Source organism: Drosophila mojavensis, unplaced genomic scaffold (assembly GCF_018153725.1).
Source record: "Drosophila mojavensis isolate 15081-1352.22 unplaced genomic scaffold, ASM1815372v1 contig_36, whole genome shotgun sequence".
Lineage (NCBI taxonomy): Eukaryota > Metazoa > Arthropoda > Insecta > Diptera > Drosophilidae > Drosophila > Drosophila mojavensis.
The window spans coordinates 2730572-2750118 of record NW_025318858.1 but is presented as its reverse complement, the minus strand read 5'-3'; the positions used below and the strand labels follow the sequence as shown (position 1 = coordinate 2750118).

At 35.6% G+C, this 19547-nt stretch overlaps 2 protein-coding genes across 3 annotated transcripts; one reads left to right on the top strand and one right to left on the bottom strand.

Moving 5' to 3' along the window:
* The first annotated feature begins 1996 nt into the window (after positions 1 to 1996).
* On the top strand, positions 1997 to 13102 carry LOC6575813 (acid-sensing ion channel 4-A). 2 transcript variants are annotated; one of them, XM_044008839.1, is made up of 8 exons: positions 1997 to 2409; positions 11303 to 11456; positions 11516 to 11719; positions 11778 to 11926; positions 11990 to 12120; positions 12183 to 12333; positions 12672 to 12785; positions 12842 to 13102. In XM_044008839.1, exons 1-8 carry the CDS (start codon positions 2341 to 2343, stop codon positions 13004 to 13006), a joined length of 1137 nt encoding a protein of 378 aa, XP_043864774.1. In that variant the 5' UTR covers positions 1997 to 2340; the 3' UTR covers positions 13007 to 13102. The 2 variants fall into 2 exon arrangements, with proteins under 2 accessions (XP_043864774.1, XP_002001817.1); XM_002001781.4 differs by lacking the exon at positions 1997 to 2409 and adding an exon at positions 10133 to 10518.
* Positions 13015 to 19276, bottom strand: LOC6575812 (protein yellow). The gene is made up of 3 exons (XM_002001780.4): positions 19173 to 19276; positions 16693 to 16968; positions 13015 to 14222 (listed from the first exon to the last, which is right to left on the bottom strand). The coding sequence occupies exons 2-3, from the start codon at positions 16958 to 16960 to the stop codon at positions 13126 to 13128; spliced, it is 1365 nt and encodes a 454-aa protein (XP_002001816.1). The 5' UTR covers positions 16961 to 16968; positions 19173 to 19276; the 3' UTR covers positions 13015 to 13125.
* Between the last annotated feature and the right edge of the window lie 271 nt (positions 19277 to 19547).

Sequence of the window (19547 nt, the reverse complement as noted above, 5' to 3'; positions counted from 1 at the left end):
GACGAAGCACAGATCTCGCTTTGTATGTGCCTGTGTCTATTTATTTTTGATATATTTCTGGATATATTTTTGAGTTTTCCGTATATGTACATGTTTCAATATTTCCACGAAAACTTTTCAATTATTATTTTTCTTTTTTTTTTTTTGTAAATTTCGTAACCGGATATTCGTTTGTTCGATCACCTCCCTCGATTCAGTTAATTAATTAGGCCCCGTTATTGTTCTTGTTGTTGTTGCTTATAAATAGTGTTCGAAAAGGAACAACAACAGCATAAATTGACTTGTGTGGGTTGTCGCCTAAATATAGATCAGTGCCATATACCCGCAACATATATAGATCTTGCGTGTCCGCGTCGCGTCTATATGTATGCTCTATGTGGGGCGTTGCTATTATTACGTAATGCCGAGTTTTTCACTCAATTTCCCGTTGAAATAAATATGTATTATATAACGTTTCAGAATGCTGGTTTCACTGATTTACCGCTTATTTGATAACTTCGATTTATCACTCACTTCGCTAGATTTGACGTGGATTTTCGAACTTCCCACGTGATATATTGTTTTATTCCTCAAATATTGACTCGGCGTGTGTTCTAAAACACACAAGTTGCTATAATGCAATGATCGCATTTGACACGCTTCTAGAGCGTTGCGATTTAAGCGATATATCTGTATGTATATATAATTCGAAAATCGGCCGAATAAAAAAGGCAAAACAACGGACACTACACGAACTTTCAACGAATGCGTTATTTTTAAAATTCTCGAAATTATTTCGAAATTAAAACACACACTTATATATAGAGAGAAGCATACATACATACGTATATGTATGTATCGTTAGTCTATATGTATTGTTGCGAAGCTTTTGCTTTTCCCATTCGAATCACCGCATGCCGTTTTCTAATACATATGTTCGCTATATCGTTCTCTTTCTAATGTCTATGGTTATTTTTAAAACATTTTCGAAATATTTCGCTCATGTATATATATACATAAATCTATATATATATATGATATCGACTGTGCGCTCTTTTTGTGTACGCACAGGTATTCAGGTATACTATATGATTTGTTCTAATCTAGTAATTCGAAATACTATTACAGCATTTTCGAATTCGAGCAAGTAATTGAAACGCAGATGTGCTATCTCTTTCTATATAAGGCATTGATTGCAATTATCAACAATTAAATATGTATATGAAATTTGGACAAAATACTTTTTGAATTCTTTTGTAAATTTTTAAAAGTATTTTCAAATTATTTTTAAAGTAATTTGAAATGGAAACTATGCATGTGTAGGTATTATTAATTTAATATATATAATTTTTGTTTTTTTTCAAGGCTTTGAAAACTTTTTTTAACTGTATGGAAATAACAACTATCCTTCAATTGATATTGACATGATTATGTTATATGAAAGAGAAGTTTTCTCGTATAAACTGGGTATTACACAAGACGCTGATTATGCGTGAACAGAACTCGAAATCGAATTCGAACACGTTGTCTTTTGGCTTCAAGGTTTAATTAAAGTAATATGAAGCAGAGTTACGTAGTTTACTGTTCTTTTTTTTTCGTTATCGAAAATGTGAGTTAGTTATAATCCAGTTAAGGGCGTTTCGAATAGGTTGTAAAATAAATCCAGAGTTGAGATAAAGCGTATTCCGAGTCACTTTTCAATTGGTATTTATTTTTATGTTGCTTTTTTACCGTTAAGAGTTTATTGTTCTCGGCAAAGATCCTTTGAACAGGATAAGCCACAAAGGTCAACGCACACACACACACGATTTATATATGAAATTTAGCTTTTTTTCTTTTTTTAGTTTTTTCGGCAAAAAGGTCAAATTATTGCCGTTTCTTTTACACTTTCAGCTGAAATCGCAGAAGTTTACTATACTGTGATGCGATTTGCTGTGCTATGCTGTGTCTGCTGCCGCTTGAGAATATCCAAAAAATTAGATCGCACATCAAAGGTGTTGCACTTACGCGCTCGAAAGCCGTTCTGAACCGTGCAACCGGTAAACTTGCCTTTTATACGTGGCAATTTGATACCCCATAATCTGTGCCGCACAATCGTGAAAAAAGCTCTCAGGCTGTCTCTGTATTGGTAAGTGTGTGTTTGCGTGTGTGTGCGTGAGGTGGCTGGCTATTGCTGTTTGTGCTACGTCTCGGCATTTTCTTGCTCCCTTTTTCGGTCTATCAGCGTCTTGCGACTGTCCCGTTGCTTTCGTTGTTGTTGCTCTTCTTCTTCACGGCGCCCACCGAAGCAAGTGGGCACTGCCGATGTGTATGTGTTCATCGCTGTCTCGCTGAGGCTGTGTGTGTGAGAGTGAGCAAACTATGATGCAATCGCAACAACAGCAGCAGCAGGATCCATGCGAGAGTGAGCGAAAGCTTCGCAACGATTGCGTGAGCACACTCTCTCACACGTACATAGTAATTGAGCAAGCCGTTGTGTGCGTGTATGAGTGTATTGACTATATTTCAATGACAAATTTTGCATGTGTAAAAATCCTTGTAAATTGTTTTTGTTTGCATTGCGCTCTTCAGTATGGTCGCTCAAGAGAGCACGGTCTCTCTCCGTCTCTCGCTTTCTGTGTCTTGTAAAGCTTTTACTTATTTCACACATCATTTTTTGTTGCTTTGTTTGTTGTTTTTTGTTTTACTTGTTTTTCTTGTTGCTCGGTGATCATTTTTCGCTATTTGTTTGATGCGATTCTTTTCTGGCCACCTCAATGCCAATTTGATCTGCCACCGGCTCAGAAGGGAGTGGGGGACGTTACCGAACCGTTCATTGTTAACCAGCAGCAGTTAATTTGATTAGAGTAAAGGCAAATCAGCTGTCTTGAAAAATTATAGAATGGAGCTGCTCGATAACAAAGAACAAGTTCGAGTTTTACTTCGATATTCTACAAAGTATTTGTTACAAATAACGCATTGCTACCAATCGCGAAAATTCTTGTGAACTTCAAAAAGCACGCACACATACACACATGCATAGAGAAAGGCCGCAGACGCCAGCGTTACAGATACATCAGCTAGAGATACAGATGCTAATAGATACATAGATACTGATGAGAAGTGCCAAATCAAATAAATTGTTGTCGGCGTCCTTCAGCGCAATGCAATGCATTTTTTTCAATGCTAAACGAAACGCTCAGCGTGCAGTTCACACTGCGCTGCTGTGCTAAACATAGGTACAATCCTAACCCATCCGCCCTGTTCGGCGTTTTTCATAAGAATGTGAATCCTTTCAACGCAGCGCACATTCTGCGCGATTCCCAGATTCCTAAATTACCCACCAAACACAAAAATAATAATATAATATAGAAAATACAAACTCAGAAATACCTTTCATAAATGATTTGAATATTAAAACTAACAAAGAAACGAAAAATATATACACATACATATATAAAATCAAATGCCAAGACAAACAAATTTTGTGAAAATTTCTGAAAAATAAAATTAAAAAAAATTTTTTTTTAGCTTATTTATAGTTATAAATTTTGATTCGCTTTCGCCACAACGTGCCTGAAAGTCTTTCATATGCGTAGCATAGACGTGGGCGGGGTGGAGCGGTAGGTTGGATAGGATCTTTGCGCCGCCAACGCTTGTTGAATGGAATCTTCATGAAACTTTATAAACTGAAAAAACCAAAATATTCATATTCAACATTTTCTATGCTTGCTTTCAGCCAGATGAGCAATATCCTCACATATAATGTGCTTCGCTTCTTTTCGCACATAAGATAAAATGATCATAATTTTGTTAGTCTCTTTTCGAATTTCATTTTATATTTTTTTTGAGAAAATGTTTTTGTGTATTTTGTTGAAACACAATCTGCGACATTGTCAGAAATAATTTTACGCAATTTAACCAAAAAACAAAACCAAGCAGAAGAGGAAGAGTAGCAGATAGAGAGATCCAACAACAATTGCGTCGCATATTGCCAACATCAACACAATTTGAAATAACAAATTTTTTTTTGCACAGATTTGAAATCAGAAAGATAATTTTATGTGTTTTGACATACACGTTTTACTTGAGACCCAAATATCTATAATAGATACGATTTTATAGGGTATGCGCTGATTTGTCGCGAATGTTTGATTCGTGCCATTCGAATGTTCCAGAAATCAGCAATGGCATTTTTAGTTGTTTCGCTATAAAATCAAACAATTTTTGTATACTCTTTATTGACCTGAAAATATAAATGTTTCTTTATTTTTATTCTTTTAATAATACTAATAATGCCAATAATACTGTTCTACCTCCAAGCAGGGAGGAGCGTGTTCCTGTAGAGATTGAGTACCTAGTTCCGTTCTTCACCAAGTGAAAGTCAATCCCCTATTTAGAATGTCAATATGTAAAATTGAATAAAGTGTTTTAAACTCCCTCGCAATAAATACAAATAAAAATTAAATATATTTAGTATTTTCTATATGAATATAATTATAATATCAGATATGTATATGTAACAATTAATACTAATACTATTGCTTTTTCTAATATTATGTGAGCCTATTGATATATGTGCTTGCATCATCCCTTTTCACATTCTAAAGTTATATATTTATTAACTTATATTATATATAGAGTATATTAATAACTAATAATTTGGTTGACATGCATTATGAGACCGTCTTTTGTTAGCTACTTCAGATAATTCAGAGCGATCGCCCAGTATTCGCATTGATGATGTTGTTTACTGCTGCATATAGGAAAGCAGATCCCCCAGAATAAATGGTTGTCCCCAATTGTCACTGTTGTTGTTGCTATTTATTGTTGCTCTTTGTTGTTGTTGTTGTTTTTGTTGCTCTCATTGTGTAAATGAGAGAAAATTTTCGGTTTTGAGTCATTGACGCAAAGAAATTTTTGCATTTTAGTGTCAAGATGTTTGGCATGCGCAACACAAAATGTTTCAAGATGAAAGGGGCGCCGAGTAGAGGGCGTGGCTGGCAAAATGCGAGGCAGCAACAATTATTGCAAGCAATGGGCTATTTCAGAGGCAACGTCAAACGATGTCCATCAAATGCCCGCCACTGCAACGGCTGCCAAAAAAAAACTAAACATCCCACAAGCTCACCAAATAATAGAGGATATATTGTGAGGAATTGAGAATAATTAAAAATGGGCTCATGATATATGGGCTATCATATTTGATCGTAAATAGATTGGAAATTAAAGGCGATACAAATTGATGGGGTAAAAATTATGATTTTGCAGTCAAAAGATATGAGGGATATGAATTTTGGAATTCTCTCAGGAACTTGTTATGGTTGAACTTTTAATCTTAAGGAACAAAAACTCATAAAGTATTTGGATATTTTTTTTTTTTTTAAATTAATTTTACATTTAAATATGCTTAAAACTTTATATACCAAATCGCAAACTTACTGAAACGGAACCAAAATCAAGTCCAAATTCCTTTTAAATATAATTCACAAAATATATATAATAAATTCCTTAAACAACTTGAATCCCAGTTCCTAACTCCTCTAACGAACCCAATGTCTTAAAATAGTTTCCAATCTAGCTTAAGTTAAGTTCATCTTCAAAAAAAACTTGATCCGGTTCATTTGTGAGCCCACGTTATAGAGTTCCATAAGTAACGCCGGCTATTTGCTTTCCTTCTGGCAAAAACTGCAGAAAATTTTGTTGCTTGAGCAATTGGTGCAGAAAATATTTTTGTAAAACGGCAACCGTGACCAAAATACATACATATATTCTATAGATAACTCTTGTCTTTCTCTAAATGCATTGGAACATATCCAAATTGTCGGTATAAAAATATCTATCGTCAGGTCCGATGTAGCCGGTCGTCGTGCAGTGACTGTCTCTAATCTCTTTGTATCCCACTCTCGCTACCTCTCTCGTGCCCACTCTCTCCCTTGTTTGCCTGCTTAGGTGCCCCATCATGATCAGATCGTTACCAGGTAGCCGAATCCATTTGAAACGCTCGTAAATAATTGCAAATGAATGAATACTTCCTGAATTACGGCACACAGCATTATGTAAGATCTGCAAGATATGACAGATATAAGATATCTGTGAGTCGACAGACGATTCCTTCACAATTATGTTAAGTTCATTCGCCGTTAAATAAAGTAAAGTCCACTTGCAACTGTCAATCACTAATGCTTCCATCAGCTGTTTTCCCGTTTTGCACTAGTTTGGCATTGAACCAGCTCTATATGATTTATGACTACATCAATTATGTTCAAAATATGTATAGAAAAAAAACAAAACTACTCCATCATCATCTTGACATCTTTTTAAGCAACAGAACAATAAAATACAAACGGATAAAATTAGTAACAATCTTATAATAATTAACCTTAATATTTATTTAAGGTAAAATTAAAAGTAATTTGTTTTTTTTTTTTTTTTTTTTAGTTCTGGATGTTTTTTAGCATTCAAAATCGATATATGTGTGAGATAAATGTTTAAATAAAAGTTGTCATTATTTTTATTATCTAACAAAAAATTGCCCTTCAAAATATTCTTTTATTATTCTGATAGTAAATGTTATCTGAATTGATCTCCTTATTTTAGGTTTACATTTAAGATATATTAATAATAATTGCATTTTATTTATTTATTTGATTTTTGATAATAATCAGACCACGACGTTTTTTAAGTAGTTTCCTATAATTTTATTTTATTTATTTATTTTTTTTTTTTCATTTTACATTTACAAAAATATTTTTTATTAACTAGAGATAGGTTTGATTGATTTTTTTAACAAAATTGTACTGTACCCAACATAACTTCACTTTACCTATCCTTGACTTGACTTTAACGTTAACTCTAACCTCAAATTACCCTTACAAAAAAAAAAATTATTTATAATATTTTTAGCTTGAGTTAGGCCAAAATGCCTCTTATAACAAACCATTTAAGCTTTGCCATTGACATTTTGTAATATATTACTACTGTGTGTGTGGTAATATATTGATTAATTGCCCTGGCTCAATTGAGAATCGCACACGCATATTAAAATATATAGACTTATATATATATATATATATATATATATATGCATATTTACATCTGACCAAAACATATGTATATACATATACATATATGTGCAAATATCGTTTCTTAATTAGCCAATAAAATCGAATCATTTCGACTTAGTCACTGATGTGTGGAGCATTAAAATTATTTTGGTAAGCATTTGTCACCCAATTAAATTGACTGCAGTTCAAGCAATGCGAGTGCAGAATTTAGATAGACATAGATGCACATATATGCATCTGTAGAGTCCGCCCAGACTTTTTATTAATGATGAGTGAAAATTATAAATGAAAATATTTTAATTCAGTGGCAGCCGCTGCGACCCTCCGCTGGCTAAGCAGCGCCCCATTGGCGACGCCACTGTGCGCAATTGATTAATCATATGCGAAATGCTATAGACAGCCAACTCAAGTGACTCAGTACAGTACAGAGGTACATGCATATACATATATATCTATATATATACATATATCTATATGTAGATATTTTTCAAATTTATTAACGACAAGCGAAAAGTATTTTTAAAGCATATATCACACTCCAAAATTAATGTGCAGGTAAAAGATAGATAGATATATGTACTAGATAGGTATATACAAGTGTATATATACATTCAGGTCAAATCATATCCTTAATGCCTGCCATAGTCAGGCCATGTGCTGAGCTGTCCCAAAAAGCAAACTGAATATAAACAACAGTTTATATACTCTGACTATATACTAACTAGCCCTATGTGTATACCTCTGTCTCTCTCTCTCTCTCTCTTTCCGTCTCTCTATGTGTGTGTGTGTGTGTGTGTGTATCTACTAAATCTAAAAAACATTCATATGCGTTTAATATAGCCGCTGCTTTGGTCTAAATTTAAAACAAAAGCTATTCAGTTGCGAAGAAGCGTAGAACTTCAACACAAATGAACATTTTTTTTTATTTTTTTTTTTTTCATTTCGACTGTGCAGCCGTATCTCGTGGCTATTTCAAAATATATACACATATATCTAGACGAATATCTAAAATTTACTAGCTAGACAGAGATAGAGAGATAGTGAGGGACAGAGACAGAGATAGTTGAGGAGAGCGAGATAGCTGGGCCAAGCGAATCTGTGGCTGTGTCCTGAGCAAAGCATACGCCGTGTGGTACGTCTAAAGAAAAGTATCTCACAGATACATTTAGCTTTATCTGTATCTGCATCTGTATCTGTATCTGTATCTGTCGCTAGTAAAGCAAAACTCTTGCGGCAGTCAGCCAGAGCCTCACAGTCACATCCACACTCACATGTCCACACTCGCGTCCCGTTTCTGCAGCGCTGTGTTGGACTCTTCTTCACTTGTTTTATTTTTTCATCTATCTCGCAAAATGTTTCAATTTATCTATTTTTAGTCGCAAGTTTCTTTTTGTTTATTAGTTTTTGTGCCTTTTGGCCGACGTCTATGTATTAGTGTAGTATATAGTCGATATACATACACGTATATATGTATGTGTCTATATGTATTTGTGTAGCAGTGGGTCGCACTCGATTCGACTGATGTTTCGCCCCTCACGGCTCCTCGCCCCGCCCCTGCTCCGATTGAACGTCACAACTGTGGAATGCTTTGGCTCTGGCTCTTCCACTGGATACGCACACATTGTTTTAGCTTGTCTTTCATTTGTGATTTGCACCCCCAATTGTTATTGCTGTAAAGCTCAAGGTATATCTGAATACATACTCTCTACGTGCCACATACCTATATATGTATAAACATATACTTATGTATGTATGCCTTATACATATGCAGATATCTCAAGCATTCGATCAGAGCGCACAGAGCGCTAAGGTCAAAACATTTTGAGGCAAAGGTGTCATAATATATACATACACATATTTGTATATAATGCATATATGTATAGATACACCCATACATATGAGTATATACACCAGCTACTTTACGTAAGCTGGATCCGTACAGATCAGATCAATTAGATCAGCCAAAATTATTGAATTTAAGCGAAATATTTAAAAAACAAACAAGACAGAATGCTGCAGTCGGGCGTTGCTGACTGCATAATACTCGTTAATTTATTTTTGGTAAATCTTCACATGGAGTCTTCAGTAACTTGAGTGATAAATTTTGGAGCTCTAACTACCAAAGGTGCCATAGAGCATATATACCTCATTTTTAGACGGACGGACTGAAAGATTCACATTGCAGAAAACCAATATGCCCTTTTCATTTCATGAGCGAGCATAAATATAGAAATGTTCTACAATCTGTCATATATTCATAAAGAGATAAACATGTATGATAGATGTTTCTGATACACACTACATAGATATCAGCTTCGCAAATAGTCTAGGATCAAAGACAGAATCATAATAGAATTATTTAAAAATGTTTAAGAATTATTTTAGATGATTTTATATACAATATTTAAACTGTTCTACCTTAATTCTTTATTTCAAACTCCAAGCACATTAACTGTATATTTTCCATAGTAAATATATGTATATATACAAGTCTATATATATATATATATATATATATAATTTGTTATACTCGTGTATACCCATCATAAACAATTATAAAGAATATGTTTTGGCAATTTAACGCCCCAATAACCGCTTCGGTTAAATACAATACAAATCTATCTAACATATCTGGCAAACAAGGCCATAATCCGAATGAGCTGTACAAATGTTTTTTTGATACGCCGATTTATATAGTTACAGTTGCATTTGCCTACGAATATTTGGCTAGAGAACCAGCCCAGCACCTGGCGGGCGACCTTATCGATACACTTGGAGAAAACGGGCAATTAATAATATAAATATGATATAATAAATAAGAAAAATAACATAAAATGTAAAATGACAAAATTAAGTACATGCCAATAAATAATTATTAAGCAATTAAAATTGTGTTTAAAAAAAATATTAATAATTCAAAACAGACCCTTTCAATATAATTATTCATAGAGATAATGAGAAGTTTTTACAATTCATTAAAATAAATAATATAAAAAAAATTCTCATTAAATTTTTTCAACGATCTAAAAATATTTTATAGTAATAGAAAAACGGATAATGTTTATGCCTATTTGACTCTCTTTTCCCTCAGTGTAATATACTTTACTACATGGTATAAATCAATATTAGCTTATCATGACCAACTGTGAGAACTTATGCAGCAGGCCTAACAAAGATATTGCGGATATATCAGGGTCTACAACCATTCTAGACGAGACATTGCCATTCAATTGTTTTTCACTTTTGCGTGCGTTCGATCATGGGCTACTGGCTAGAGCTGCGCGCCTGGCTCCTGCGCGATCCTGCGAAGCTTATACGCTATCTCGTTCTCTTCATCTGCAGCATCATTGTGACAGTGCAGCTATACGAATGCTTCTCAAAACTATCCGATCCGCCTATATCCACGCATTCGTATTACAATGTGAATCAGACGATTGAAATGCCTGCCTTAACGATATGTCGTGAACCGCCCTACAGAGAGGAAGTCTTGTCAGTGAGTTTTGTGAAGGACATTTAATAAAACGAAGGATTTTTCGAAAACATTAGTGCGACATTATCAGTGCAATGAATAGTGCTATTCTTGGTTAATTTCAATAATTTCAAAAATAAAAAAATTAAAATTATCATTTAGTGTAACAGTTCGAAATACTTTCAACCTATTACTGTATATATGCAGTTTCTCTATATATAAGGATAAGTACACTAGTATATACCTCACACAAAATTAATTTGAAAATTCTCTAATTTTATTTATATCCTATATATAATAATAATATTATAATAACAGAATAATAATAATGACCATTTCGGTTCGAGACATACTATGCACGTTACTAATATTATTTACGATTATTACGAGCCTACGTCTAACATAAAAATTTGTGTTTTTATCACAAATATATTCTTGGAAATCTGATATTGTCTGTATCTGTTTATGCGTCACTTTCACTTACATCGTAAATTCTAGGTATCTACTTTTTACATACGGGCAGGCAGCTGAAACTATTTTCATTTTTAATGGATGTTTTAAAGGTCGTAAAGCTGACATATCATATCCTTTTATACTATTTATTATTTATATATATTGACAAAACTAGATTCAACTACAACTATAATTAAATACATGTGTATATATATATAATGAGTCTTAAATGAAAATAAACTGAAAAGTAGTAGTAAAAAAATATAATACCCAGATTTTCCGTTGCATGAGTTCAAGGCATAAAGAAAGTAAATCACTGCCTAATTGAGCTTAATATACGTTTGCTCACACTCAGGATCTATCGCGCGGCTACTGTCCACATCCAAAATTCGCCACCTGTTGGATGGATTATCCCTTTGGCGAACTATCGTTTGAGGATTTCTTTAACAATGCCACATTCAGCCAGGAGGAGACATTCTATTCGTATGGGCTCAACGGGGAGAGGTCCAGTAAGTATGATAGACAAATATCATCCATACATAGACATACCAAACTGTTACCTCTACAGATGTCGCCATCGATAGCAGCGTACACTTCTATATGGGTCGCTGTTATACGGTGCGTCCACTCATGGACATGAAGCGGGTATCCAAGTCGGTCGGCTATTCCCTAATGCTAGAGCACAATATATTTACATCGGTGAGCGATGTGGACTTGGCATCTGGTGCGGGCTGGCATATCTTTCTGCATGATAAGCGTGAAAATTTTACGGGTAGGAATTGTATTTGAATTAACTACATATAAGTTAATACAGTTGTCACTCGCTATAGAGATCAACATGAAGGGCTCGGGGCGCGTCGAATATGTCTTTGCGGGCATCAATGAGCAGATCGAGATCAAGCTGCAAAGTCAATATTTTTCGAACGTGGAAACACACAAGGAGACCTGTTCAAGAAAAGAGGGCTACAGTGATATAAAGGTATGATATAGTGAGATACCCTCTAAATACAGGTGAAGTATATACCCACGACGATCATTTCAGTGTGGCGAGATATGCATCTGGCAGGACTTATCGGACGAGTCGGACTGTTCGGGACCATGGATGCATGATATGAACCTTGAGCCCTGCAACGATTCCGACTCCATGCGTAATCTGATCAAGAACTACAAAGAGTAAGGCCCATTCTATCCATCGATTCCATTTCATACTGTTATTCTGTCCATATTCTAATCAGGGTATACGAAAGCGACGATGACTACGAGTGTAACTGCATGTCACCCTGCGAGTCGCGCATCTTTACAACCTATATACAGAGTAGGAAACCCTTTTACCAGCCCGAGCCACGGACCCTTCTCTACATTTACTACACAACCAAGCTTATATCGGTAATTGTTTTAGTATTGTTTATAATCAATAAGAAATGCAGTTACTTCGGTTATCTAATTCAAATATCAATTAGAATATGCATATAAATTTCTAATTAGACCCACTGCATGATAAACAATAGTTCGTACACCGAACTCAAATATGATTTATTGTTGCAATGACCTTTTCATATTATCGATAGAAATTTCGATTTTGTCTGTCGGCTTGTTTGATATAAGCTGGGAGCTTTACGAACTTAGAGTTCGGCATATATTGCAGATTCATATATAGTTTATACATAGTATTAATTCACTATAGTTTTTAAATACTTTTCCGACTCTTCGCTATGTTTCAGCAGATGATAGAGGAGCGTCCCAGCTATGATACAACCCAGTTTATAGCGGATGTCGGCGGCTCTTTGGGCTTTCTGCTCGGCCTCTCAGTTCTAGGCATCATTGGCATATTGGAGCATGTAAGTATGAGTAAGAATATTTAAATATTCCAATCCAAACCTTATTTTCGTTCCAGTTAACTTTGTTCTTCTGTGGCGATTGCATACGGCGACTACAACTGAAAAATGAGGAGAAAAATATCTCCAAGAGCCCAGAGGATGGGGAGTCCCAAACGAGTGTCGAGACACTGGATATCAATGATGTGTACACTGTAGAAAAAGCGCAACTGGGCAAATACTGAGCCGTTGGTCAAGTTTTGTCTAAATAAATCTCTTATATTTATGCACAAAAACTACAAACTAGGGGGCTACATTTAAATGGGATTATTTTCTGTGGTGTATATACAAAATCCTATCCACATTAGAGCAGCGAGGAGAGGGTTAACAGCAAGGCGCCTAGACTCAGTGTCAGAGCAGCTGCAGCGGATTTGGAGCCCTCATCCGTTGCTGTCTTTAGCTTGATATTCGTCCTCAGCACCTCGCCCAGCTTGCCAACTAGATCTGGTAGGGATTTGGTCGCCTCGCAGGCTGTATGCTCCAGGGCATCGTTTACATTCGCCATGTAAATGCGGAAATTGATGCTGCCTGGATAGAGCTCATCGTAGATGAAGTTCTGCATTTGATTGACCAGCACCCAGAGGCGTCGCTCATCATCGACCTTGACATCACTGGGAAAGACAAAACTATTGTTGTTGCTATAGACACGGTCCTGTACGTTGTAGCCCTTCGAAGTTTGCCAGCAGCCCAGAGAGTTCTGATTGGGCAGCGTGTAGAACAGAACACCGGTCTCTGCATCCAGGAACTGAGCTCCTGCCTGCGCGTCTACGCCACGATTGCCCAGGATCTTGAAGTCCCTGTAAATAGCACCAGAGGTGGCCAACGTTTTGTTCCTTAGCACAGAGGTCTTCACCGAGAACTCCATGGTGGAGCTAAGTGGATGGAAGTACAGAGTGGAGTAGCCATCACTCTGTGGCTTGGACAGAGCTAGTCCATAAAGCCCATCGTCCCATTGAAACTCGATGTCATTGATGCTAAAGTTGCCCGCCAGCGGATCGGGATGGAAGAAATGGTGCTGCACTCGCCACGACTCCTGGTCCCGCCACGAATAAACCACCAGACCAGGACTGCCCAGGTCCGCAGCATACGCATAGGTATTATCACAGTCCGCATCCTCAATAGCCAAATTGGCAAAGAAGGAGTTCTGCTTCGTCTGACTCATGGGCAGGATGTGACGACGCAGCAGATCATCGTTGTGCAGATCGTAGATCAACAGTTGCGCCGGACCATACAGCTTCGTCTGCTCCAGCACGCCCGCGATGCGAGAGTCCAACACCCAAAGGCGCCCACAACGATCCGCCTTGATTCTAAAAGGGGAGACGAGCTCCGGATCCGCATCGCTCAAGCTATTAGACACCCAACTGGGAAAAGGTCGCAGAGCAGGCATTTTACTAGAGGTATCTGAAAGGAAAGGACAAAAAGGGAAGGTGAATTGGAATTTTAGGTATTAATTTTATAATATATTTAAAAAAATAGGGTACATCAGTTATACATTCAATGGGGGAAAAACTGGTTTGCTCATTAGGAGATAAGGAAGTAAAGATATGCGTGGGGAAAGAAATGGTATATTAAACTGCATGTGATATCCAGAGAAATAAAGGGTATAATATTTAGTAAGTATGTAGATTTGAGATTATCCAAGGAAGGAGAGATTGGTGTATTCACCTAATAATACAATATTATGTATGTATGTATATATATTAATTTCAATTATTATAAATGGAAAAGGTATGCAGCCGCTCTCAAATTCATTGGCTCTTCAAATTGGGACTTATAAGTCGTTACAGCCAAGTTGAATGCGCTACAAATCGCTTTGACTAATTTTGCATTAATGCTAATTGCGATCCGTGTGGTTCAATGTCTGAGATGCTGATTCATAGGACAAGTTTGTCAGCTGCGCTGCGTTTATATACAAGTTCTATATATGGAACGTATTTGTTGTACAACTTGAAATACCCTATATGCAAATAACGGTTTATATAAGGTGTATATGCACTTCAGCTTAGGCCAAACAGAAACTTCAATTTAATTAAAGATAGACTAAATGAGGTATTCTGGAAGCCAAAATTGAAGAGCGAAGCTCGATTCGAGAGGTCTCTAAGAGTTCGTTTAGTTTTTGTCAAATGCAAAGAGAAGAAACCTCGAGATTGATTGAGGAATGGGTTATAAAAAACTAATTCATATGATATTTTGTTATTAGGAATTATGCGTTTATTTTTCATTAAATAAGAAATGTAGTTTTCAAGCAGTGAAGAGAACATAGAATTTCCTGCTCAACAAATTTTATTTACAATAAACAAACTTTGCTTCCGGTCCACCATTTCCATAGAAACTCTAGAATAGACCTTACAGATTTTAAGGCGAAGAGGACTATAAATTTTCAAATATAGAGAAATATTTCGAAAAAAAAGTATGTATGAAGATAGGTGGGTATATATAGAGAGATACACGAATATATCTAATTAGGTAGAGATAGATGTATGTACATTTGCATATGCATATATAGCTGAGTAGAGATTAGCTAAGGGTCTCCATATTAGAGCTCCATTTTTCACAGTTGTCTAATATATAATTAGCCATAGACTGATTGAGAGTATATATGCTTTATCTGCTCTAAGATGCCGAATGCTACGCATTATAAATTTCTGAAATTCAAATAAATATTTTCTCACATTCGGAATCGAGGTATGTGAATTTACCTTTTCAATTCGGTCTGATCTATAGAATATAAATATATATATATACGTAGATATAGATATATGTAGATAGATACACATACTCTTCAAATTTACGTTGCTCCAAGAGAATAAATGTTTCCTATCAATGTATGTGTCATGCACACATACATATATTCATATATATGTATATTTCATATATACAGCTTCGATCTATGTAGTCTTCTATATTCGTTCGTATTTGTTTATTTACTCAATTTATTATACTGTTGTTGTTTATTTGTTTTTGTTTCTGCTTTTCTTATTTGTGTTTTTTCTGTTGCTATCGCTTCTGCTGTTGTTTGTTGTGGTTTTACAGCATTTTAATTACGTAAGCGGCGCGAATATCCCAGAACTCTCAACAGGCAATTAATGGCAACAAATGCGAGTGCAAGAAAACTAAATTGTCTAGAACGAGTATTGCATAGATACGATATCGTGACACGAATACCATTTTGATATGGAAATGATACAATAAACTGAACTAGGCCAAGTTCATGGCTAAAAACTCTCCAGCGTGTGTTCATTAATGAAATTTTCATATAAAACGAAGTCAGAGCAGACCATCTATAAGGGAGGTAAGCAATAATTGAGCAGTAAAACTAGAATTTGCTATCACTGAGACTTTAAAAGATATGGAATTGTTACGATTTGCTATAAGCTCAATGAGATTAGATATATTAGTTTGTTTCTCTAGCTCGAATTTACTCCAAATTTAGTGTGTCTAGCTATAGAGAGGGTTTGAGACTTGCATAGGGAGAATTGAAGTACGAATATATACATAATAATATTCAAGTCACGATTATCATCATCTGTATAACTAATAATATCTGTTGTTATAGTTTTCTTTGCTTTGAAGTATAAAACATACAATCACGATTTATTAAGTTTACTTCTAAATCGTATCTCTAGCTCTCATAGCAAGCAACAACAACATTTACATTATTTAGATAGTTCTACTATCACCAATTCCCATCTCTAACAAATCAACTATGCAAATTTAGCCAACTAGTCGACCAGCTCCCACGCGTAAAGACAATGCTTTAGCTGGGATTTCAGTGCAGAACAATTCTCTCGCATAAGGAAAACCGCAATTTGATGTAAGTAGAAGTCGGTGTAGTGGAGGGGAGCAAAGTCTTTCCTCTGGCAGTACTTACCATTAAGATCAAGGTAGGCCAATGAGGCGGGCACACCGTTTCGCCATCTGGGCAGTGTTACGAACAATCGCTGGCGATAGACCTCCAATCCGAAGGGAATTACATTAGCCGGCTTGAAGGCCCCGCGCTCTATAGCCGACCACCTCTGATCGGGGGAATCGTATTGGAAATCCATTTCCCGCCACTCGTAGGCCACACGTAGATTATCTTTAGCCACAGCCACGCCCGCGCACAAGAGTACGCCCACTGCAATGCAGGCGGCGTTCATATTGAAAGCTGCAAAAAATATTTTTAAAATGTTTTAATTCAAATCAATGTAAAGACTTCCGACCTTCGCATAGCCATAAATAAAGCCAACGAGCTCGAGATGAATTGCTCTTGACAAAGACTCGAGTTAAGTGGAGCCCCACAGAGAACGAAAAAGACTGAAATTGAGCTCGATGTCGAGTTCAAATTCGAACTCGAATTCGTTGCTAAAGCCGCGCCTCCACTATGCGAAAAGTTAATTTGAAAGTTGTCTTTCTGGCTTGGCCAACAATTTTCAGAGACTCTTAGACACAAGTTAAGTTTGGCATATTGGAACATGTTTGATAGGTTGTCTCTGGACATACCCTGTATGGTAGATATAAGCGTGAAAGTGAAGTAATTGAAAGACATAATTAAGTTTTAATTAATAAATTAGAAAAAAATGAATATGAAAAAAAATTAAAATAAAAATTTTTTATTACTTTTATTATTTTATTTTATTCATTTCATTTATTCACTTATTATTTTAAAGGTATTAACAAAGAAGAATTTTTGTTCTCAAATTTGACAAATCCTTTTGATTTAATTATTCGCTATTTTTGCAACATTGTTTGTTCCAACATATGAATATTTAAGTTGAGATCGTTAACTTTTTGAACACCCCTCGCATTTGTATATTTATGCATGTAACTAGTTTATGAATCATTATAAAATCAACTGCTCTTAGCAAGCGAGTAAAATCAAGCTGTGTTAATGGCCCGGTCTTTGACTGGAACCCAATACATATTACAGACTGTCGAAGATTTTAATTGAAATCTTATTTCTATGCATCTGTACGTATATAGCAATCAAACACTTAAATCAACATATACATATATAAACACATCAAATCAATATAGCATTCAAGTTTGGTATTTATTATTAGTTTTATATTTGCCACGTATACAATAAAGATAGATCTTTATATTTTTAGTATATTCAAAATCATCTGATTTAACAGATTTTTTAAAATGTCATGTCTTAGATTATCAAATTGTCTGATGGAAACAAGCTACTTTCTAAATAATTAGTTCTGCTGTTGAGTTTCAAGTTCAAATCTCTTAAAAATCTGATCCAACCAGATCTGAACTCAACAATTATTTACGGAACACTTGTTGCCTCACATGAGTTAAGTAAAAACTTAACAAACTCGTGTATGTGAAATAATTTCGGCAGATCAGAGCTCAAGTGCCAAAGTACTTATATTTTGAACCTACTCCATGCTTAGTTATAGTTTTTTTAGTCCTCTCTGCAGCATTTAGAGTCGAGAAATGACATTTTAATTAGAATTTGATGATTTTTAATATCCTCAAGAAAGAAATATTGAGGCGACTCCGCGTTTAGACAGTTTAAAAGGCTTAAGTGATCGTTCTACATAGATCGCACAGGTAAAACTAATGTATTATAGCTCTTCTCATGCGCTCAAATGATATATAGCTTAGATAACTTAAATTCGTGTCATAATTTGGGTCAATCGGACCTCAGGGCCAATATAGACGTAAACAAATACAAAAAAAATCACTCAATAGTTGATGTGATGAGCGCCGCGTCGTCTGTCTGCCCAGCGCTCGAGTCATGGTCGCTATATAGCTATATGACTGTACTTGTGGGCAATGAAATATTTATTTCTGTTTCTCATGAGCTGCGCGTTCGGTTGAGCTGTCTTGTTTTTTTTTTCTATAATTTATTACAAGAATTTTTTCATTGTTTTTTTTTTTTCGCGAGATTTGTTTTATGGCCTGTTCGCTTTTTGGGACTTTTGGCTGCGGAACACTTGAGATACTCGTTTAGAGTCTTAGAAAATTTCAAGTTTTTGAGCAAATTTCTGCACTCAAGCGAAGTCTTTTAAAGACTTAAGTAATATTTCTTAGTTTATAGAAATAATTAAGTTTTAGCTGCATTTTTGGCCTGGTTTAGTTGGTAATTAATTATTTAGTTCATTATCTAATTTTAGCTGTTAGTTCATGCACCAGCGACAATTGAAAGTAAAGGCTTAAGCAGGGGGGCGTGTCATAGTTATGCAAGCCCCTTTTGTCGCACATTCGCCAGCCAAGTTTGTGTCTTAAGTCTTTTGTTTAGTTGGCTATTTTTCGATTTTTTGTTGCCGATGCCGAAAGTAAGCCAAGTGTTATTTAACTAGTTTAGCTGTTTGGACTAATGCAGTAATGTATGCACGCACACACACAAACACACACCTTTAAGTTTATCGCACAACCAGAAACACAACCGACAGCCACGAAGCTCGCAACGAAACTGAAAGCCAAACGAGACAACATCCACGATTGAAGCCGACTAATGCTGGAGCTGTGATTGAAGCTGCCTGTGCGCTTCGTCTTTGGAATTCCAGTGAACTTGAATTAGTCAGACAGACCATCAAAAATATTACGTACAGCCCAATGCAGACCTAGGCCTTCCCTGAATACCTCAAGCAAATTAACAGCTCAAACAATTTCAATTAGCCAGCCCACATAGCTCAGCTGATTACGTTTTTTTTGGCAGACAAGCCCCTGAAATAAATCCCACACATAGGCCTATATAAATGACTGATATATCTCAATCATATAATTATC

Excerpts from the sequence above, each read along its gene's own strand:
- LOC6575812 (XM_002001780.4), bottom strand. The coding sequence starts at position 16,960 with ATGAACGCCGCCTGCATTGCAGTGGGCGTACTCTTGTGCGCGGGCGTG. Across the intron at positions 14,223-16,692 it reads GGCCTACCTTGATCTTAATG|ATACCTCTAGTAAAATGCCT; the intron begins GTAAGTACTGCC and ends CTTTCCTTTCAG.
- LOC6575813 (XM_002001781.4), top strand. The coding sequence starts at position 10,285 with ATGGGCTACTGGCTAGAGCTGCGCGCCTGGCTCCTGCGCGATCCTGCG. Across the intron at positions 12,121-12,182 it reads CTGATCAAGAACTACAAAGA|GGTATACGAAAGCGACGATG; the intron begins GTAAGGCCCATT and ends TATTCTAATCAG. Across the intron at positions 12,334-12,671 it reads ACACAACCAAGCTTATATCG|ATGATAGAGGAGCGTCCCAG; the intron begins GTAATTGTTTTA and ends ATGTTTCAGCAG.